Genomic DNA, 24,686 nt, shown 5'->3' on the forward strand with positions numbered 1-24,686 from the left:
TATTGAAACATCATATAGAATTTTCCTAAACAAGCATTTGTTAAACTTACTCATTTTGTGTTCCCTGAGAAGCATTCAACTGAAACATAAAACATGATTTCTTTCTTAAGAAGACATTAAGGATTGAAGGGCAGTTGATTATGGCACACATAAATTAGCTGTATAATTAAGCAATGAATCAAAATAAAGTAGCAAACTACAAAAAAAAAAAATCCTTCATATGGCAACGTTAGACTAAAACTGGGTAAAAATACATACCGCCAAGCCTTTATTTTCAGTTATTTCAGACCACATAAAATATTTATGAGTTCCACCAGGCATCCATTGCTAACCAAAGATAATAGACAGTTTAATACAACGGATGCTTTGCATTTCTACAGATCACCATTAGCAACGACTTTGTTTTTATCAAATATATCCATCATTCAACTTACAAAAAGAGATGGTGGCGACATTAATGGTCACTAGTATTTTGCAACATCAATCTGCCAAAAAGTGGTCATTTTATTTCTCTCATCATAGGAAATAAATGTCTGCGGTGATCTTTTCTTCTATGTGTGGTTAACTGAAAAGAATGCCTCCCATACAGTTCTTTTCATCTGTCCACGTCCTTTAATCAGGCACCGATCTGCCACAGTGCTCTTAACACCCGTCACTACTTGCGACTCTGCTACTTTGACTCACGAGCTCCTCACCTTTAAAACGAGTGATCGCTTAACCGGTGCCGTATACCTCACCAGCCTACTTGCTGGACCCCAAGTCCACAGTCATCTCATTGGTGTCCATACACACTCTTGTCATTCCATTTCAAAGAGTAAGGAAAATGAGGCATGAATTGGGGGTGAAGTCTGTTCAAAAACAGGTGAATCTTCATCAGTGTTCTTTACTATGTTTGGTGTTCCTCGGGTTATGAACTATTCTTGGTAGATCTCAATATCTGAGGGGACACAGAAGTCCTGACAACACTGACCTACACATTCTCTCTGCCAAATGTCTTTTACTGTAGTTTATATGCCAGCAGAGAGAAGATGGCAGACATCCTGCAAACAGAAAAGGCTTCCCCGTTCCTACAAGGAACCTGACCTTCAGCACCCACTCCCACGAGAAGTTTCACTGTTAGAACTTTCACCCTCTCCATTTACATGCAGGCAACATCAACAATTCAAGAAAATGTAATCCATCCTCAAGAAAAGACCTAAAAGTTCTACATTATGTTATCAGTCCTGTTAGTAAAAACAATGGACAAGCAAATACTAAATAAGAGCAAAGGATCTGTGTCTAAAAAGCAGACTATGTTATTTTCTGGAGGGAAAGTATAACCGTAATTCAAAAAATTCTAGCTTTTCATTTCTGTTTGATGCACTCTCTTCTAAGACATATACTCACATAAATATGCTTTAAAGAATAGTTTTGTTCCTCTTTCAAACAGTGCACTAGATGAAGAAAGTAGGCAAATGACATACCCCACCCACAAAAAAACCATGTTTGGCCCAAACAAACAAACAAACAAACAAACAAACAAAATGCTATCCCCATCCCTGTAAATGAAAATAAGCCTGTGAAGAGTTAACTCTAGCTTTACTGTAATAAGCAACAGTCTGGAAATAGCCAAAATAATCAAGACTGAAAACAAAACAAAAAAATCAATATTGCTAAGCCCAAGAAAGCATAGTTATTAGAGGTACTTAACTCACAAGAAAAGATGGTTCTCTGCTTTTTAAATATGGATTAAAATAAATCTAATTTTTCTTCTTTCAAAAAAATGCTAGTCCAACTCGTGTGAAAAAAACTGGCCTAGAGTGGAAATGGCCCAATACAGTAAAACCTCATTAATTTTGATTCTGCTAATTAATTGTGAGTTGATGGTTACCTTCACAGGCTGTGTGAAAACAAATTAATGGTATAAACAAAGCAAATGTCTAACCTATTTAAATGTAAAAGGAAAAAAGACCATTCTCAAGCACCACTTTGGTATTAATTTTAATTCAAACAATGAGCAGAGTAATGATAAATTATTCTCAGCTATCTGTTAAATGAAAGCACTTAAAAGATTTGCTAAAACACAATTAACTTGGTTTCTTCTTATCTGTCCTCAAAATTATTATTAAAGAAGCACTTCTTAAAGAATATATAATAACTCCTACCTCTGATTTAGACCCAGCCTCCCCACAAATGAATTGAATTAGCACAATTCCTTTATTACTAAATTATTAAATTCCAGAGATCTTGGTTACAAAGCATCTACAACACCTACAATGACTGATTCCATAATTGGATTAATTCCATTCTATTTCACTTTGTTCCATTTCAACCTGGAAAAGTCACCTGAACGTCGTGACTTAACATCAAGGACATTTTAAGGGGATAATGTAGAAGACATTTAAATTATGTAATTAAAATAGTACAACTAAAAAAATGTGAACCTCATGCATTTAGGCTCCTTTTTTGATCACACACCCATTCATTAAAAAAACTTTGTAGGGGCGCCTGGGTGGCTCAGTCGGTTAAGCGTCCGACTTCGGCTCAGGTCATGATCTCACGGTCCGTGGGTTCGAGCCCCGCGTCGGGCTCTGTGCTGACAGCTCAGAGCCTGGAGCCTGTTTCAGATTCTGTGTCTCCTTCTCTCTGTGACCCTCCCCCGTTCATGCTCTGTCTCTCTCTGTCTCAAAAATAAATAAACGTTAAAAAAAAAAATTAAAAAACAAAACAAAACAAAAACTTTGTAATGTATGCCCGTTGTATGTATATTTACAAATTATATACGTACTTCTGTACTAATATACATACCATGTACATTGTAAAACACGCACCAAAAATATGTTTTAGAAGAATGACTCCAAGTTTGAACAAATTGGAGAGGAAAGGAAACACCTTCTTAAATGTCTTGCTAATGTCAGGCAATACCTCAAAGGACAATACATACCTTTACAAAGATTTCACTGTTAATGATTATGGATGTAAATACATATTTTCTGTAATTATAATGGGGGGGGGGGCTGCCCTCCTGCCAGACTGACCAAATGATCACTGCCTTAAACCGAAATGTAGCCGATGAAAAGATATTTAAGTTTCCCTGAGAATATGTTTCATCGTTTGCTCTGCCCACCCTCTGGTGGCTCTGTGGTGGCCAGGTGAGGACCCAGACAACAAGCATCCTAGTCCCTTTTGGTGGCGGCTCTGCTCTTCCCCCAGGTGAGATGTGCCCACTGGGTGTGTGAAACACGTGAGACACCGGTGTCCTTCCACCTGGTAATTGTTCATAAGCTCAACTTCTTAGGGTTAAAAAGGGGGCATAAACAAGAGCTTTAATATTTTATTCCCTTACCCCAATTAACTGCCTCACAGTTTACACTTTAGCAACCACTTCCAAGTGACTTAAAGAGTGTTCAACTCACAAACACCATTTCAAATGTTTTATTGTTTCGAACACAGAATTTGTACAGCATGGGGTGAGCATCCTATCAACTAGGCCAGTACTTTATAGGTAAAAATTATTCAAACTCATGTTCCAAACACTAGTAATTCTGCCCTAAAAGACGCACCAATGACATCAAAAACTCATTGAAAACAAAGGCTAACAACAATAAACAACAGGATATTTAATAAAAACCGTATTTTTATTTGATGAAAATATTAAGATAACTGGGGCAAGCAGAGGGAGGGAGATACCTGATCAAAACATATACATTCCAGAGCCCATTTCTCTTTCCAAATAATTCTGATCCTCAACCAAACAGAGTCTCACTGAGTTTGCCAGTAAATAATCCTCACGGTACATTAGCGCTGAGCCACAATCACAGAATCAGACAGAGTCAGAATATGCCACCTAGGTCATCCAGCCCGACCTTACGCATTTTACAAGACTCCATTTTAAACCATTCCCAGAAACCTCTTATGTAACCTGTTCCTAAACATCTGCCATGAATTACAGAAATTAGAGACAGCTAGTTTATCCCTTCCACCAGCTCTCTGAGGAGATGATTCTGTTTTCCAATAGCTCCCAGTGTAAATGGCATACATACATTTTTCCTACTTTTGCTCATTTGTTTTCTAAATTAAATTCTCCTTTTTCTTCATATCATTTCAGGGGCAATCTCTTCACTGCTCCCAAACAATTTTTTTCTTTGAATCTTCTCTAAATATATGATCACTAACTATTGTCTCTCCTTTTAAATGTGCCCATCATTAGACGAGCTATAAATGACCAGCTTCTTTCAGTCATAAATCAATCTCACTATTCTCTTAATCATTATTTCTTGTACTTCCCAGAACTCTTTCTATGGAACATAAATGTGCAGTTAAGATGCATCATTTATCACTTTTAAATATTCCACCTGAAGTGGAAAAGTGCCCAGGAATGTTAATTTCATTTCCACATGTTCATGAAACTAGCTTAAAGAATTTCTTTTTTTCCAGAAATCCATAGCTCAGCCTTCCTTTTTTTTTTTTTTTAAGGGGGGAAAAAAAAGCTAGAAGGTTTTACTTTGATAGCTGTTTTAGAAAATAAGACCATGTAGTCCAACCAAAACACTGACTGACCATCTAATTGGTAATGTTCTATATGAAAATAAGACTTAAAGAAACCAAGTTTTAACATCTTCATTCATTCACTATATACAAAAGATAATAAAGAAATAGCGAGCTAATCAGAATTCCACCTTTCGTCATCTGCTTCTTTATTAATTACACAGCGAAAAAATATGAAGAATTTAATGTAAGACTAAGAAGATATTGCCTATCAGAGAAAAACATTAATAGATGACATTGAGAAAAGTTATTAGTTAAGAACAGATGATTTTTATCCTCTCCTCACCCCACAAACATAAATAAATTTCCGCTAAAGTATCTGATGTTTGCTCTTAATCCAGCCACTGGTTTTTAATCAAATTTCATCAAATTTCTGGGTGGGGGAAGATTCCAAGCTTCCGAAATATGAAAAAAGCTACACAGAAAAAGGAAAGATTGCGTTAGAACAGGAGGGAATTTCAATAACAATAGAAAGCACAGAAGCCTAAAATTGCAATTAAGTTAAGCACTCATACAAGCCTGAAAATCCCCAAGAAAAACAAATAAGCAAAGGATGAAACATGTCTCAAAAAAATCGTGAAAATCTTCATAGAAAAATTTCAATATCTCTAGTAAATAAAGAAATGCAAACTCAAACACCTACCAATTTAGCCTAAACATTTAAGAAATTGTGATCGCAAACAGCCAACCTTTACTGGGTTCTAACTTTGTGCGGGGTATTATTCTAAACACATAGCTAAATTCTAAATGCTGTAATTCATTATAGTCTCACAACCCTCTGAGGTAGGTATAATTATTATTTCCACTTCACAGATGTGGAAACTAAGGCAAGATAAAAACATCTTGTGCTGGCAAGTGACAAGGAAATAGGCACTGAGGATAGAAAATAATTTGCTACTACACCTCAGTAGCCTTAAAAACGTTAATACCTACTACACAAAAATTCTGAGGTTCTAATCTTAAAAAAATTCATAATATCTAGCCAAGGGAGTAATCATAAATTTTAACAAATTTTAAAAGATAGTCAATATCGCATTGTATAATGCAAGAGTTTAAATTAGGAACAAACTACATATCCAAAGTAGGATAACTGCTAAGTAAATAAGGTATGCTCACATAAGGTAATGTTCTACAAGCACTAAAAATTACTTTCATGAGCAAGTATAACTTGGAAAAGTATTTGTAGGATATTAAATGAAGATGCCGTGGGCTCAGATAACCATACCTACAATATAATCACGAGTATACAGTAAGTGGATTTTAAAAGCCTACGGGAAAAGACATCCAAATGTTAATTATGGTTCTCTTAGAGGGATAACAGGTGACCTTTTACCTTCTTAGCTACCTCTTTTTTCAAACAATTTAACAGTGTGTATCCATTAAACTTATAAAATTGCAGTTAAAAATTATAGCAAATAATGTGTTATAAGTAAGAGAAGGTAAAAGAGGGAATGGTTAAAACTAAAAAACTCCAAAGCTGAATAATCAAAGATAAAAATTAAAAGGGAAATTAAAAGAGAACTGAGCAATGCACAGTTCTCTGAAGGAAAATTGGAAATACACGAATTCAAGAGAATGGATGTATTTTGTTCTATAGTGAATGATATTCAATAATTTAGCACTTTACAATTAAGTATGCATCAAAATTATATATTTATGTAAATCAATAGTGAAAACATAGTAAAAAATTAGAGAAATACAATTATTTTTAAATACACAATTACATCTACTGGGAGGCAGTATGCATGGTGCATACGTTCAGGCCTTCAAGTCAGACTACTTAGGACCAAATTCCAGCTCGGCCACTTGCTAACTGTGTGACTTGGGGATGTTATTTAACCTCTCTGAACCTCATTTCTCTGTATAATGTGACTAACAGTAATAACCACACCTCACTGAATTACTGTGTGAGTTAAAGGAAACGTACACAAGGAAACTAGCACAGTGACTAACATATCACGCATACAAAAGATAATAGTTAAAACTATTTTTACCGTTATTATTATCTCATTATACACCATAAATTCTGTCTTTTAAAATGGAGTTATATTTATTTTTTGGAATTGCCAATGTGTAGGCATTCACCAGGAGATATGAAGATGTTTATTAATACCTCCGCTTTCATTTAATCTGAATAGTTCCACCTGCATAATCAGTACCATTCAATTACCTTAAAATTAATTAAGTTCTTAGCACTTTTAACAATGCAAGTCAATAAAAGTATTCAATCCAACAACTGAATGACCACCTTTCACTGTTCCTGAATATTTCCTCACACTGCTTTTCCATTGAATTTACTTTATAACTTTTCACTTCATGTCTTTAAAACAGTAAAATGCTTTCTTTAATTTCACTCACTGAAATTAAAGTCTTAGAGACTGAGACAGTCAACTCTGCAGAGACTGAAAATCATCAAAGTTTTTTTAAGAACTCAAAAGTGCTGGGCGCCTGGGTGGCGCAGTCGGTTAAGCGTCCGACTTCAGCCAGGTCATGATCTCGCGGTCCGTGAGTTCGAGCCCCGCGTCAGGCTCTGGGCTGATGGCTCGGAGCCTGGAGCCTGTTTCCGATTCTGTGTCTCCCTCTCTCTCTGCCCCTCCCCCGTTCATGCTCTGTCTCTCTCTGTCCCAAAAATAAATAAAAAACGTTGAAAAAAAAAATTAAAAAAAAAAAAAAAAAAGAACTCAAAAGTGCTGCTCTTTTCCCCTTCTGCACCCCAGTCAGCTGTGTCCACTTATTGCCCAAAACCACACCCAAACCTTGGGTTACACACCCAAGATCTAAAGTCTTTGGTCACAAATGGTCCTCTGTCTCAGAGTGCACTGAATTATGACTCCAAGTGACTACTGGTCCTGCCCTTCTATTTTCCGATGCCTCACTTAGAAAGGTGACTTTAAGGCACTATCTATCTGACCTGGTAACTTTAAATCTGCCCACTTGGCCTCAACCTATTCATCCCAATCATCCCTGTATTCTTAACAAGAAATAAACGTCAAATTTACATACCTCTGACATAACTATGAAACATCTTTTTTCCCTTCTCATGGACATAAATGGGTTAAAATAGATTCTGGCTTCATTTTTCCAACTGGAATACCAAAATAATATGTATATTGCCTAGCAGTAAACTACTAGAACATATATACTAAAAATACCTCTTTGTTTAGTAAGAATGCTGGCTGGCTTTTTAGGTCTATATCAAAGAACACTGGAGAAACCTAACCTTCAGTGTCCACAAGTAGGCAAGAAAGTTGTGCCTCGCCAAGAATTTATGCCTAAGAGGGGCGCCTGGATGGCGCAGTCGGTTGGGCGTCCGACTTCAGCCAGGTCACGATCTCGCGGTCCGTGAGTTCGAGCCCCGCGTCAGGCTCTGGGCTGATGGCTCGGAGCCTGGAGCCTGTTTCCGATTCTGTGTCTCCCTCTCTCTCTGCCCCTCCCCCGTTCATGCTCTGTCTCTCTCTGTCCTAAAAATAAATAAAAAAACGTTTTAAAAAAAAAAAAAAAAAAAAAAAAAAAAAAAAAAAGAATTTATGCCTAAGAAAAGCAATAAGTAGGGTCAAACTCCCCCCTTGATCGCGTGGGGTCATGCTACCAAAGGCTTTGCAAAGGTAACAGTCATACCCTTCTGTAATCTGCCCACAAATTTCCATTAATGACACAGTTGGGGCCTTTCAGATAGTTGAAAACGCCAATGTTCAAGCAGTGAGCAGGCAAAGCACAACACTTAAGACTACAATTTCTAGGGAATTTGTTGCTGTCTTTTGATATCCTGAAACTTCTGTCTCGTGCAATAAAAAGATGCAGTTAGGGAGACAAAGGGAAGTCATCCCTAATTTGGGCAGATTCTAAAAGCACCTGGCCATAGTTGGGAAACAAGGAAATTAAAAGTAGTTCCTGATATAGGAACAAAGTATCTATAATAAAGTCATCTCCAAACTGGAAATGAATATGTTCCCCAGATTTAGGCCTTTATCACCCAAATGAGAATGCAGATAACCGAAAATACAAATAAAAAAACAATAATAATGATTTAATGAGCTCCTATCATAGGCCAAGCATTACCTCCCAACTTTAACACTTTACAGCAGCCGTTAAGTTGCTAGAAAGTGTTGCTAGAGCTCCAAAATGTGAAGTAATCTGCTGAAGTCACCCCAAAATGAAGATACAGATCCAGGTTCGTTTGGTTCTAAAGGCCCTGTTCTCACTGACATGACCGACCAGTGGTTCACGGTTTTAGGTTCCACATGCCAACAGCAGAAAGTTTTCTCCACCTCCTTTTGGAAAGTCTTCACCAATGTCTAATTGGTGTTCAATTAGACCACCAATTGGAGGTGGTCTAATTCACCAAAACTAATTCTGACTTTAAAAAAAAATTATCATACACTAACTGGCATTTTTTGTTATTTTTGAAATACATTCTTCCTTTCTAATCTCATATCATTCCATTTCATTCCACTTCATTCTGTTGTTGGAAAAACATCACGAATACTTTTCAGGACAGTTTCATATTTTATTATCTTGTTTCTTCCAAATACCCTTCCTAAGTAGAGTAAAATAAAACGCCAAAAGGGGGGCACCTGGGTGGCTCAGTGGGGTAAACATCCGACTTTGGCTCAGTTCATGATCTCATAGTCGTGAGTTTGAACCTGCATAAGGCTCTGCACTGACAGCGTGGAGCCTGCTTGGGATTCTCCCTACCCCCTTCTCTCTCTCTCCATGTATCTCTACCCCACCCCCACCCCCATTTGTGCTTTCTTTCTCAAAATAAACAAACTTAAAAAAAAAAGTGTCAAAATGGTCTTACAGACAACTAACCGGCTTGCAGCACATCCAAGACCGTTACTCTGGGGGTGTCTGGCTGGCTCTGTCGGTTAACCGTCCATCTCTTGATTTCGGCTCAGGTCACGATCTCATGGTTTGTGGGATCCAGCCCCCTGCCTCAGGCTCTGCATTGACAGCACAGAGCCTGCGTGGGATTCTATCTCTTCCTCTCTCCCTGCTCCTCGCCCGCCCCTGCCCCACTCTGGAGCGCACTTGTGCACACACACGCTCTCGCTCTCTCTCAAAATAAATAAACATTAAAAAAAATATATTACTCTGATCTCTTGGTCATTATTTTCAAAGTAATGCACAAATATAGCAAGTTCCTACCAGCACTTGCCATAGATAGAGCCATCAGGTACTAGTAAAAACAACTTAACGGCTGCAGACTCCTCCATAGAACATACACACAACATACCAAGTACATCTGTAAACAGAGGTCATTCAGGCACCACGTATGGTTTTACACACACCCGTAAAGCTAACACAGTCCAATACCATACAGATCACCCTTCCTGAAAGTCTTTCAAAACCACCCACAGCTGGCCTACTAAGTGCCCATTCTAGGGCCTCTCTGGGAGACTTGTACTCAGGGAAGTCCTACAAGGGTACTTTACAACGTTTATTCTGTTGCCTTATAACTGCCTGTCTTCTAGTCTGGCTCCCTCATAGGATGAAGCTTTACAAAATAGGGACTATATCTTATCGACTACTATATACCTGGCTCTTGAAGGCACCTGGAATATGGTTGGCACTCAGATGTTTGCTGAACGAATGACTATTCAAAAATACATTGCACCTAACTGAACGGTCACCTTAAAAAGTCATTATGATTTTCTAACAATTTCCACCATTTTAAGATAAATTATCACTCATTTTAAAATTGCTTTATGATTAGGTTACTCAAGAAAAATTAGTCTTTAGGTCACACTATCTCTTCAGCTCAAAATAAACAGTGAAATTAATCACCCACTTCATTCACAAAGTTTAGCACCAAATCACATCTGCTATTAAAACTAAACTTCATGCCCAACGTAATCTTATTTACTTCCAAAGATATGACTTAAGATCTTAAAAAAGCCTTTCTGAGATAAAAGAATATCTAAAATTTTTAAATGTCTGGCACAATATAAGTGTAGCCTGAACAGAGGGATGCAATCTTCTCATTAATATCAAAGAGACCACTCACTGACAGTCTTTTGGTATATTACTGGATTGTCTCAGCTTCCTACACAAGAGATAGGGTGCGTTATGATATTTGAACACATAAATATTCAGAGCAGGAAAAATTAATTGTCTTGAATAAAATAATATGAGAGTAGTAAAAAATTGGAAAACGCTATTACAAAGAATAGAATATACGCCAATCAGAACGGAGAGCCAATACGGTATTGATATATTAATGCGTTTGCCCTTTCAAAATGAGAATGGGTGCTATGCACTTCTACATACTCTGCATACAACTACTTAAAAGCCTGAATATTAGCAAGTCTTCAAAGACTATAAGGATGATGGAGAATTATGAGGGTAAATAGGTGGTATAAACCTATCTCTAAGCTTTTAAGGGATAATTTGGCAATACCTAGTCAAAAGGCTTTAAGAAATCAATATGCCCTTTCATACAGAAATTCTATATCTACAAATTTATCTTAAGCAATCGTTTCAGATGTGCAAAAATATTTAGCTACACTAATTTGTATTCTCACTGTTGACAAGAAAAAAATCTTAAAGCAACATTCTAAAATTTCTGATAAAATAAATTACCAAGTATTAAAAATGATGTTGGAATGTATTTAGTGAGACAGAAAGATGACCAGAACATCTTTAGAAAATATTTGTGTTCTCTGTAACTAACAGTGTATTTAGTTTAAAAAGATAATAATTAATTTCAAAAAGACAGTGCTGAACGCATAAAAACATATGAAAATGGTCTCAAAATCCAAGAAAATTAAATGTTAAAGGAAAAAAGGACTGTTACAGAACATTATGTACATTGTGATATATTTTAGAAAAACGTTAGTTCTGCCTCCTGCTTTTGTTTCATTTGTATTACCAACGTTTACTCTGCTTGGCTTCAGAGACTATGTCATAATAATAAATATTGCTTTATAAATGTAACATGCAAATTAAATTAATAACAAAAGCTGAAATTCAAAAAGGTGAGATAAGAGCTAATGCAAACAAAAGCTTCCAGTACTTTAAAAAAAAACACACAATATACTAAAAAGAAACCTGATTTGTTAATTTTTCTTAATGGCTGTGAACATTAGCCTACTAGCATACATACAGTCACATACACCATTCATATTACTGTATTTGTCTCTAAGAGCTGGGGATTTAATATTGTCAAGCGAAGGCACAATTAGGTTAGATGCCTGACTTTCCTGTTTTTCGCAAACCAATGCTGCCCCCTTCTGGATACTTCTGGAGATTATGGGATAAGACAAGTTTATCAAGATACAATAAATGAAAAGTAATCATATTTTCATCTCTTGAAGTCAGCCTATAGCTCACATAAAGAAACATATGTATTATGGGTACTAAATTTATTTTGAAACATTTTCCAAAAATTCTGTTTTGAATACAAAGTTCTACTAGCAGCACACAACTGGTAATCCAGTCATTCATGCCAAAGAAAGAGGGAAATAGTAAACATATATTAACTAAAAATAAACAAAGCAGAATACTTAATAAAGTCACTTCTTTGGTTCCCTTCCATATGTGTTCCTCTCACTCCCAAAGCAAAGCAGAATCTGAATTTGGTACTCTTTCCAGTTCAATTTTAATAATTGTATTACCTATGCATGTATCCATACATACACGGTATGCACTTGTGTGTTTCTTAAATGTAAATAAGCGGGATCAACAGTATGACACACACACATGTTCCTTGTCACAGGCTGTACTAAGCACAGCCACCTGCTCCAAGTGCAGACAGAGGAAACATGGGTAGCTAGCTCCATGCAAAGACATGACTACCATTCTACAAGTAAGAAATATCCTACTGGGTCACCGGTGTTATTTTTTCACTTCTGCATTTTCATTCCTGTCATTAGTATCTGTCTGGTTTATGAGGGGAAATGTTTTCTAAAGCACTCCTGACATTTTAAAATTATTTTCTTCGTCTTTTTTCAAAATCTGGTTTTTTTTCTCTGAAATTAAAATAGATGGACATAAAAGAAAATGTTCCCGGGTCTTGGAGAGTGGGATCCTTTACACTGGAAGCTAAGGTTAAAAAAAAAAAAAAAAAAAAATGATGAGTAAGAGGGAAGGTGGCAGGGAAGTAAGGGAAGAAGTCAGATCATTACCAACTATTAACTACTAATCCTAATGCAAGAGACTTAGAGCAGGTATCCTGCTGTGGGATTTCAGAAGCCCGAAGAACATCTGTCCCCCCTTTCAAGAGCTCTCTTCCTCCAACTCCCAACTCCCCCAGGGATTTGGTGCACTCTTTGGCCTCCCCTAGCCTACAGTTCAGATTTTGGAAATTCACCCACCTCTGACAGCTACCCAAATATGGGGAGCCTTCTATCTCTAACTGCTCTGTTGCTTAAATTTCTCAGTTATTAAAATAAGACTAAGCTAAAATGCTAGAGTTCTAAAATATTAAAACACTCTAGTACTGAAAATCTCTGAAGGACTGTAAGATATTGCACTCAGAGTTAAGGGAACCACACAGCTGGAGAACAGGAGGGAAAGGAGATTTGTTTTTCATTAATAAGCTGTAATACCTTTTGCATTTTATATATCCACTTGTAAAATATTTTAAGACACTACAATAATATTCTCAATGCAGATGAAACGTTAAAATTAAAAAATTCAAAACTGTAGCAAGCCTGTTTTTACAAGCTTTTTTTAAAGTGTTCTATATGAGTTTTAAAGTGGCAATCTAATCTAATAATAATATAAAGGTTCCAAAAAATAATAATGATAATATAAAGGTTCCACTTTAAATTTGAATCCTATTAAAACTGCCTCAGAGCTCTAACACTTGAAAAGCAACATACGAGATAAAAACCACTCTTTTAAAAACAATAAACACAGCTTGGAATGACAAACAAAAATGGTACAGAATGTTATGCTATGCTGTATGATTCAAACACTATTTTAGTAGTTTTCCTTCAGTTTTCTTCCAGGTGTATCTTTCATATAAATATACAATACATGTATCTTTCATATACACAGCACATGTATGTGTACCTTCCGTGTGTACTCGCAGCACATGTATGTGTACCTTTTGCACATAGGTAGGGCACATGTATATGTATCTTTCACATGTAGGTTTCACGCACATGTGTATTCATGTATCACTCATCTGCATAGAGGGTACATTTTGTTTCATCAAGAAATCAAACCACCAAACAGAAAAACACCAACCTCGAACTGAAGTTTTTCCCTTTACATTCCATAATCTTAAGAAGAAACAGAAATGGCAAATAACCTAGTATTAGAAATTTCAAAACTACAAGTTTCAACATCCACCCCAAAGTTGATACACAAAGCTCACACCATTTTTTGAGTGGTCTACCAAAGCTCCTTGTTTCTTTTGGAGTCCCTGGAATATGCCCCTCTGTTTCCTTTACAGCATTTTGTAGTATCTCTCCTTTACCATATATAGTAGGCCTTGTAGAAGCCTTACTTAACACGTGCCTGATCCCCCTCCTAAAATGCAAGGTTGTACTTCTGGGAACACATAAACACATTACTTGGCAGGGGGCACCTGGGTGACTCAGTCGGTTAAGCATCCGACTTCAGCTCAGGTCATGATTTCGCGGATCTTGAGTTCAAGCCCCGCATCAGGCTCTGTGCTGACAGCTCACAGCCTACAGCCTGTACATTACTTGGCAGATAGTAATACCACCCCCAACAACTTTCTGAATTGTTCTCAATAACCCTTTAGCACTGCACAATCCTGAATTACTTTGATATTTCATATTCAGAACCCAGTGCGGGGCTTGAATTCACGAACCATGAGATCATGACCTGTGCAAGTCCAGGCATCCCTGAACATGTCAAAATTTTAAATAATTAAAACTCCCATTAATAAAAGAATACATGAATTGTTTATCAAAAATAAAGTATATAGAACCATTGAGCCTGGCACTAAATTAATGTTAATTTATAGTAAGAATATGGAAAGGTTTTTTGATACAAAGATGCTAAAATAGCATAAAAATGATGGAGTGGGACAAGAAAGGATGACAAATACCTAGACAGCAGGAATGTAAGTACGTGTCATTTGTCCCCTGAGAAATGTACGTGGAGTTGTGAAGGGTAGTCTGTCCTCAGAGCTCGTCTCTAGCTGCAGTATCTTTTCTACCTAGCAGGTAGGATTTCATTCTTTCTTTGCTGTCTATGGAAGCTAAGAGACAATGATCTGCTTATTACTCAAAACCTTCTATATCTTGGTAAACATGAAATGAATACACAATAAAGGAAGAATCATCAACCTTACACGTTCTTGATTATAATTTAAGTAAATTTTAAAACACAATTCATATTCCTCTGTTTTAGAACATCTTTTCCTGTAAAAAAAAAAAAAAAATGCAGGAAGTCAAAATTCAACTTTCTGAATCTACCTACCTAAGATAAAAACCAAAAGTCTATTCTAATCCAAAAAGCAGATGACAAACTTCTAAATATTTACCTTTAATCATTACACTTAATAAATATTTAAAATCTCCCAACTACCAAATATTTTCTGCTAAAAGAAAGTGACACCAGATAAATTTATGAGAGGGACAACCCAAGCATTGGAACTGTCATCTGATGTCATTAGCTCTAAACTTAGCAAGACAGTCATTTGACAAACATTTAGCAAATATCAAATTCTTAGCTTATTTGTTAATCATTTGGGCCCTTTGATCTTCAAACACATTAGGTAATGTCCCTAACCACCGGCTAAATGGACAGCTTATTAACCAGGCAGTCACAACTTGTTAAATTATCACAAAGCTAAAAGCAAGTTTGTCTTAATGGTACTTTTGAAAGTCAATTAAAAACAAGAGAATCTCTATCGTTAAGCCTATAAGTAAATTGTAAATCATACGTTATTTTCCAAGTGCCAGACTTCCTGGTCCACGTCTCCGCCTCCTATATCACCCAGTCCACTAGCACCGTGGGCCGGCCCCACCTAATAAGGAGTCCGTTCCCTATGTAGTTGCATGTGTCTACAGGTAGCTCTTTACTCACTAAAAACATTTCCAAATGCAACTGGTCAAAACAAATTTATTGTATTAAATATCCACTTGAAGTTTTTAAAAAAAGACACCAGAGTATGCTCTCATACAAACATACAAGCTAAAACACATACAAATTTATGTAGATTCAAACAGAAAACATGATCTCGTGTAAACCACTCCCAACTTAACTTTCAATATTTGTAATTTAAAATACATATTTCTCGGGGCGCCTGGGTGGCTCAGGCGGCTAAGCGTCGGATTACTCATTTCTGCTCAGGTCATGATCTCGCAGTTTGTGAGTTTGAGCCCCGTGTTGAGCTCTGTGTTGACAGCACAGAGCCTGCTTGGGATTCTGTCTCCCTCTCTCTCTGCCCCTCCTCCCTCGCTCTCTCTCGCTCAAAAAAATAAAAATGTACAAAAATAAATAAATCAGGTACCTATTTCTCTAATATTTTTAATGTTTTCTTACAAAAACAAGAAACTGCCGAATCGGGAATGGTTGTTCTAAACTGGTATCATCTAAATAATCAATTTCAGGATCAAAAAATTAGATATTTCACCAAATTTGCAGTCAGGGATGAAAAAATTCTCATGTTTCACCATAGGGAATACCTACTGTAAAATAAGGCTTAGGATGGGATTGTAACAGCACTAAAAATCACAAGTGCAATTACAATGGTATCTGTTTCACTGAAATAGACATAAGACTGGTTGCTCAAATAAACACACAGCAATTGTTCACAGTGATGGAGATAAGAAACTAACATTAATCCCACTGGAGAGAAAGGAAAAGGCAGGATTAAAAAATAAAGAAGAGGGGCGCCTGGGTGGCGCAGTCGGTTAAGCGTCCGACTTCAGCCAGGTCACGATCTCGCGGTCCGTGAGTTCGAGCCCCGCGTCAGGCTCTGGGCTGATGGCTCGGAGCCTGGAGCCTGTTTCCGATTCTGTGTCTCCCTCTCTCTCTGCCCCTCCCCCGTTCATGCTCTGTCTCTCTCCAAAAATAAATAAAAAACGTTGAAAAAAAATTAAAAAAAAAAATAAATAAAAAAAATAAAGAAGAGAAGGATTAAGAACCTGAATTTTCAAGTCTGGCAGAAAAAAAAAAAAGGATAATGGGCACTAAGTCTGCCAACACCACCGCCAACATCAAATCAGACAAATTCTAGCTCTGGCAGAACACAGCAGATAAAATACACTGTTCGGAAGGGGAAGTAAGTAAGTAAGCAGAAAGGCCAAGGAAAATTTCGTAGGTTTTGAAATGAGACACCTCGTGAACACTGCATCAGATACACAAGCAAAATGTTCTCCCGTTCAGAAAGATCGTAACTGGTGAAGCTGAGTGGGTTTCAGTGAACATGGAATCTGTGTGAGACAACAGTGCGCGTCTGTGCGTCCGCACACAGGTGAATGTTGGGGGATGGTGACCGCGCACACAACAATGGCTAATCACAAGAAAAAGTTCATGATTAACACACAGTGAAAGAAATTATGGGTAAAAAAATGTGGTTCTGTTACTTAGCAGCCCTAAATTTCCCTCCTAAAGCCTCACATTCCTAAAACGATTAGGGTTTTTGACATCATTACATACCCATCACTAAGAAAGCAATCTGCTTCCACAAAAGTACGTACGAAATTCTCCAAAACCATTATCAGTGACCGTTATACTTTCCCTTGTCACAGTGTTTACTTAAACAAACACTATTAATAAGCATTGGTAAGTATTTTGCGTCTACCAAAGTATACATTCATCATCTTTCTTGCTTAGATAGGGCTGAAAATAATAAGATTGCAGAATATCTTTGTGACTATTTAAACTACTTTAAAACGGAAAACTGGAACTTTGATAACCTCCTCCTATGTTTCAGAGACAAGCCACGCCATTTAGAATTTAGAAGCTAGTAACAGGAAAAAACACTATGTGGACCTTTTATTTCTGTGCCCAACAGTAAATAATTACAATTCTGCTGAAGTAGCATATGTTACCATTATCTAGTTTTAAAAACTGAAAAGGTTTTGTTAATTCTCTTGTCACATTTTCTGTCAGTTACTCTAGATTCCATTCTATATTATGCCTGAGAGCAACAGAATTCAGCGCTACCACAAATAAAATAATCTTTTACGATCAACTTACACTACAGTTTTCAGGTGGAACTAGAAGTTGAGTAATCTCGCCACCGTGCACACAGAAGATGTGCTTCATTTCTCCAGAAAATATGTCCCAAATTATGACTGAAAAGTCCACACCTCCAGATATCAGGTATCTTTGATCATAACGAGCTGAGACCTGATGAGGATATAGCAAACATGTGACTTTGTTCCGATGACCACGGAGTGTTCTGTGAGGTGGCCAACCTGTGAATGAGGTTTTGGATTTAAAATGGGAAAATCAAAGTCTTACAAAGTTTCAACAAATAAAAGCAAATATGAATCATCAGAATACCTATGCATTTGATCATAGAAAAAAACTTCTAATTTTATCGTCGAAAACTGCTCTGTCCGATACGGTAGCTCCGAGCCACAGGAGACTACTGAGCGCTTGAAACATAGCTAGTCTGGACTCACATGTGCTGTAAATGTAAAATGCACATGAGATTTCAGAGATGTAGCACAAAAGTAATGTAAAATATCTCATTAGTAATTCTTTATATTAATTACAATTGATTTTATATTGTAAAATTGAAACTTCAATTTTACAAGTTGAGATGAAAATAGTTCTGCCATATTGGGTTAAATAAAACAGACTATTAAAATGAATTTCATCTGCTTCTCTTTTACTCTATTAATGCAGACATAGAAAATCACATATTTCTACTGGACGGCACATATTTCTACTGGACGGCTTCTAAAAGATTACCAGCATTACTGATGATACGGTGTTTAGTCAACCATAGAGATAACTGATAATAAACGAAACTACTGACACATACCAAAGAGAGAAAATCAGATGTCTCTTTATGCAGTTATCACATGGTATGTACCCCAATAACAGGTACCAAGTACTTGTTACATGCACAGTAAATTCTGCCAAGTCCTGGCATGCTGACGACTACGTGGATTCACTGCACTTGTCACAAACAAAGAGCACAAACACGGCAGCACAGGGCCCTGCACACACTTTAGACGGTGGCAGACAGTCAGTATACCTCGGCGGAGCATGTGTTCCCCTTGCAGCAGCTGCACGATGGCCGTCTGGGTGGCGGGCACAATAATGATGCTTCCGTCCTCACGGCCACAGACGAGTCGTCCGTGAGCCGGGATGTACACGCTCGCGGTGACTTTAAGAGGTTCACTACTATTGGGAATCACGCTCAGCTGATCTATAATTCCAGCAGGACAAGGATTCAGTTTATCAAATGCTTCTTGCAAGCTAATAGAGGTTGTCATTTTCAGCTCTGTGAAGGTTTTGTTTTGTATTTAAAAAGAAAAAAATTTGTTCATGTTAGAAAAAAATTAAACATAGTAAAATAAAAGTACTTACAGTTGATTCAGTAATATATATCGAAGAATGATAACTGTCACAAACTATAATTCGAAGGATAAAATGACATGTACATTATGAATTTATTATGCTTAGTATTTATGTTGCTAAATTAAAAGAATTACGAAGTTGCTGCACATGATTTATTACTACCTTCCTTACCTTCCTGTTTATCAGGTGTGTCTGATATGTTCCAAATATTCAATCTTCCTGAAGAATCACCTTGAATTAAGAGTTTATGGATGTGTTCCCTGCATCCGTAGAAGAACCGAGTAACAGGAGGACAAATTAGTAACTGTCAAAAAAAAAAAAAAAAAAAAGTTCAAATATTTTTGGCTGTTTTGTTGTTGTTTCTTTAAATTAATCTCTACGCCCAACCTGAGGCTTGAACTCACGATCCCCTGAGATCAAGAGTCACATGCTCTACTGACTAAGCCAGCCAGGCACCCCATAGCTGTCTTTTTAATGAAAATATTTCACTTATTAACATTTTTTCAGTTAAGGATGTTAAGTACTTTGCCTCAGTACCAGGGTAAAAAATAAATCAATAAAAAGTGTTTATAGTAGAAGTCTTCAACAATATTTTAGTGTAATTTTATAGCATTAATTACCTGTCAGCTAATATTCAAATCCAGTAAATACAAATATGAAAAGAAATGAAAAGGACATTTATTAATCTTTCTCTAGAATTCTTTTTCTCTGCTTTAGAAAAACTGATTACTCACCACAGCAATGCAATTTTTTTTTTAATTTTTTTTAACGTCCATTTATTTTTAAGACAATACAAGAGACAGAGTGCAAGCAGCAGAGGGGCAGACAGAGGGAGCACAGAATCTGAAGCGGGCTCCAGGCTCTGAGCTGTCAGCCCAGAGCCCAACGCGGGGCTCGAACTCACGAACCGTGAGATCGTGACCTGAGCCGAAGTCCGACGTTTAACCAACTGAGCCACTCAGGCGCCCCGCAATGCAATTTTTTTTAACTGTTATTAAATAATTAATACAAAGATATATCACTCTTTACCAAAAAGAAGTGTCCACCTTAAAGGCCAAAAAAGGAGAACTCCGTAATCCTAGCTTTTTGCTCATTCCTGATTAGTCACTAAGAATAGCAACAAAATTAAACTACCAAGATTTCACAAGTAGAGGACTCCATTTTTTTAAGTAGTATATTTTCAACTAATAGCATGACATTTTACTTGGTCACATTTATGTAATCAAGTTGAGCCTAGCTCAATATGTTAGCTATAAATTACTAGGAACAAAAACCACTCATTAGGCTCTCGGGTACACTTTTATTTTTAAAACAGATTATTTTTCTGCTTAAGATCTTGTGCCTTCAGTGATATCACTTATATGAAAATACTAAAGAGTGGTGGATTCCTAAAATTAAAGTTGAGATGATCAATTCATAAACACTTGAATATTAAAGCATAGAATCGTATCCTGAAAAACAGTAAAAAAATAAACTTCAGTTCTGACAGTTACAGTTAACAAATAGTTACTGTATTTGGTATTAGTTCCTTCCTAAAAAAGCACTAGCCTATTGAAACTACATATATTAAGCATAATCAATAATGTGATTTAACTTGAAGTCTGGAAATTACTAAATGTTGTCATTTATAAAAAAAAATACCAAACCTGGAGAAGTTGCTATAGCACCTATATAACCAATATTCCATATACCACAGTGTATCTCCCATCATATAATACACGTATCTTAACTTAAACATAGTAAGCTGATATTTTAAAAATATAATGTGGTTGTTCTGTTTTATGTATGTTTTTTATGCAAGTCATTATCCCCTAGTTTACCTGAAAGTGACTGGCTGGAGAGCAGTAAGTAGGAGTTTAAGTTAGGAGAATAAAGGACAAGATATGGAGCATCTTAACTGTACAAAGATGTATAAATTCCATAAATTCAAAATATTAAAAAAAATTCCCTTCCCCTCACCATACCTTCACATAAAAATGGAACAAAATGTTCAAAATGAAAACCTGTGGAAACCCAGAATACAAGTAAAGGAAACTTTATTTCTAAAACCAGAGCTTCATCCTTAATGCTCAAAACATCTGGAGATAAAAACCTAGTACTAAGTGCCATTGCATTTCAATTCTAAATTGGTAAGTAGGTTTTTAGAAATCATAATAAATTTTGGTTTTTTATAGAGAAAAAAATCTTTCATTAATTCTAAATTTTTTTTAATGTTTATTTTTTTTTTTCCTGGTAGAAAGTTTTATTTTTTTTATTTTTTATTTTTTTCAATATATGAAATTTATTGTCAAATTGGTTTCCATACAACACCCAGTGGTCATCCCAAAAGGTGCCCTCCTCAATACCCATCACCCACCCTCTCCTCCCTCCCACCCCCCATCAACCCTCAGTTTGTTTATTATTTTTGAGAGAGAGAGAGACAGAACGCAAGCAGGGGACGGGAAGAGAGAAGGGAGACACAGAATCGGAAGCAGGCTCCAGGCTCTGAGCTGTCAGTACAGAGCCCAACGCAGGGCTCAAATTCACGAGCCTTCAAGCCATGAGATCATGACCTGAGCCGAAGTCAGCCACTTAACTGACTGAGCCACCCAGGCACCCCTCATTCTTTAATTCTAATGCCTAATAATTTAAATCACTGTATGATTTTGGGGAGAGACAGCAATGTCTATTCAAGTAATGAACTATTACTAATCAGCAGTATTCCACAATGATCTTAGTCCTCCTAAAATTACATCTGTCACTATGTTTATAATTACATGACAGCATAAAATAAGTTGGTACCACCAATATAAATTTTATCAAAAAGTCATTTCCGATATGTAGTCAGCATAAGATCGTCTGTATTCTTAGAGAAAGGTGAATACTATAAGCATATTATATGATTAAGATACACAAATTTCAAGATTGTGCTCACCATTGACCATGTCGAAATGCTTTACAACATTTAACACAGTGCCCTTAATCTTTCAAATACTTAGCTACCAAAAGACACCCATAAATGTAGCTGTCAAACATTTTCAACGTCACTATCATGTATAAGGGGTACCTGAAGAACTTTACCTCTTTATCTGTTCGGTCCAAGAGGCTATGCTGTACGGGAGGAATTAAATTTTCAACTGCTTTCCCTACATCACTGCGGAATGAATCACTAGCTGGAAGGCAACTGAAAATGAAAAAATTACAACATTCAATTAAAATACTGTCATTAAATATTTTATCATCCTATATGATGAAGATTTTTGGACAATGGACAAAATATGGATTTTCAAATTATAGTTAATTTAATGTAGTCATTAATGTCATTAAAATACCCTACTTTAAATAAAGATCCACCTAATTTTTGTACTTAGAAGTTAAACTGGAATTACAAATCTAACTTAAGTTCTTAAGTTTGTTACCTGAGTTATTTTTACTCTATACATTTTCATACATTCAAGTTATACCCCAAATTCAGACTTTATTAAAGTCCTAACTTGTTATTTATTGAGTACCTGGCAGGTAGTCTGTAAATATAACTTTGTCCATTTTCAGTCCAGATGATTACTTTATCTGCTGATACAAAGTCACCTCCAGTCCACGTCTGTCCGTTTTCACTAGGACCTGAACACAGCAAGGAATAATCTCCAGCATCAAATACCTACAAGGAACAAGAAATTCACAATCTAATATAATTGGTATCACTTAAATAAGATACATTGACATTTAAAGTAAAAACAAAACAAAAACTTCTAGAAATGTATTTAACAAACTCAGGCCTTGTAAAGTTCACTACCTCAAGTTAAAGACATTGTGTCAGTGAGCCCTGGGGCACAGTCACCTTCAGCAGAGAAAACATATGTAGGTCCCCAGCTGTGTGCCTCTGGGGGGGTCAGACACTGAGTGACAAGTGGAGCAGACGTACTGCCTGCCACAGGGACAGGGAATCCTTACCCTTTTTTATCTAAAGGGAGGAACATTCCATCAAAGAATTCTAGGTAATAGGGAACCAGCCTCTAGAATGCATGGCTATGTTTCCTGTTTCATTTCTATGTTCAGTAACAACATTTCTGATAAACTCAGATATCAGAATATCTCTTTATTAATATGGGAATTACCTTACTTTATTTCATCCAGGTGCTGAAGTACTGTAAATAGGAAGTTAATGGACTCAGTTTTATTATTTAATAATCCTCAAGTATAAAAGTCCCCCCCCCCCAAAAAAAAAAAAAAAGCAGGCATTGCTATATCCCATTTTACAAACAACACACTGACACAAACAAGGGTTACATCACCTGTTCACGGTCACATGTCTAGTAAGTGCCAGAGCTAGGACTAAAACCCTCATCTCATAATTCCTAGAAGAATTTTTCTACCACTTTCAATATTTGGTAATAGTGTATTTTACAGTGCTAAAAAATTTCCCCAGGATAAATAAGTAATTCAATGGCCCAGAATTTTTATTTTAGTTTTCTTTAAATAAAAAGCAATCAAACTGTTTATGCACAGCTTTCTTGAAATTGAAACAAATCCCAGCTGAATTTACCAAGATTGGACGTATTTATCATTTATAACATTAACACTACAAGAATAGCCAAGTCCAAGAAAGACTGGAGACCACCCTCCAGCCTTATTATCTATTAAAACAAATTACAAAGCTACAGAAAATAAAACAATATCGTACTGATGCATAAACAGAAAAACTAACAAGTTCAGAAACAGATTCCGGTAATTAAAGGAACAGAGTATATTATAAAAGCATCACAATAGAAAAATAGATTATTCAACAAATGGCATCAGGAACTGGGGGTGCATCAGGAGTAAAAATAAATTGGATCTACATCTTGCAATTTATACAAAATAAATTCCAAATTGAATATTCAAAGGTATATAAAGTAAAAATTATACAAATATTAGGGATAATGAAATAAAAAATTTTTAAATCTTAGCTTATGAAGAGCCCTTTAGAACATGTCACAAATTATATTAGAAACCATAAAAAGAAGGAAAAGAAAAAAAGAAACCATAAAAGATGATAACTTAACCATATAAAAACAGAAAACTTCTTTTTGGCAATAAATATCTGGAAAAGTCGTTCTAGTAAGTTACTAGTGCTACCTCAGTTGTTTTACTATGCTTTTCCCTGATGGTTAATGAAGCTGAGCACCTTTCTAAATTTATCATCCATCGGCTTCCTCCTTTCATCAAACGTTTTTGTCCATTTTCCTACTGGATTGTCTTTTTCTTCTGTTCTCACATGATTGTAAGATGCTTATTACGAACACACGAGAAACTGGTATTAGCACTGCCTCTGGGGAGGACAAGGAAAAGTACCAGGGGAAAAGGATGTATACTTTTCACTGTGTCCTCTTGCACTCTGATGTATTACCATTTACAAGTGCTTTCAATTTTAAGACGAAGGATCCCATGGAGCTTACTGTAACTAAGCAACTGCTAGCGTCTCCTCTAATCTGATTCCAGGACAGCAGCAGTGGCAAGGATAAGGTTAAGATAAGGCACCACCGGGGGCCCTAGTCAGTCTGTCGCTACCAAGCCGGTGCCCTCTGAGGCATATCACATGGCGGCGATGAGAGCAGCCGCTGCAGTCAGGCCGTCTGAGTTGTAACCCAGCAACTCCACTACCACCTGTACAACCTTCGTCAAGCTTGCTATGTCCCCAAGCCTCCAGCGCCTCACCTACAAGATGGGGAAAG

At 36.5% G+C, this 24,686-nt stretch overlaps 1 protein-coding gene across 4 annotated transcripts in view; it reads right to left on the bottom strand.

The window, feature by feature from the left end:
• WDR7 (WD repeat domain 7) overlaps window positions 1–24,686 on the bottom strand; it is a 357,356-nt gene that overhangs the window by 291,042 nt on the left and 41,628 nt on the right. For all 4 annotated transcript variants that reach the window (XM_058691984.1, XM_058691985.1, XM_058691986.1 and 1 more), the window contains 5 exons: window positions 22,488–22,633; window positions 22,057–22,159; window positions 19,168–19,300; window positions 18,671–18,919; window positions 17,659–17,879 (listed from right to left, as the gene is read on the bottom strand). In XM_058691984.1, the coding sequence (XP_058547967.1) occupies window positions 17,659–17,879; window positions 18,671–18,919; window positions 19,168–19,300; window positions 22,057–22,159; window positions 22,488–22,633 (852 nt within the window). The remainder of the gene's footprint in view (window positions 1–17,658; window positions 17,880–18,670; window positions 18,920–19,167; window positions 19,301–22,056; window positions 22,160–22,487; window positions 22,634–24,686) is intronic.

This window comes from Neofelis nebulosa, chromosome 11 (assembly GCF_028018385.1).
Source record: "Neofelis nebulosa isolate mNeoNeb1 chromosome 11, mNeoNeb1.pri, whole genome shotgun sequence".
Classification (NCBI taxonomy): Eukaryota; Metazoa; Chordata; class Mammalia; order Carnivora; family Felidae; genus Neofelis; species Neofelis nebulosa.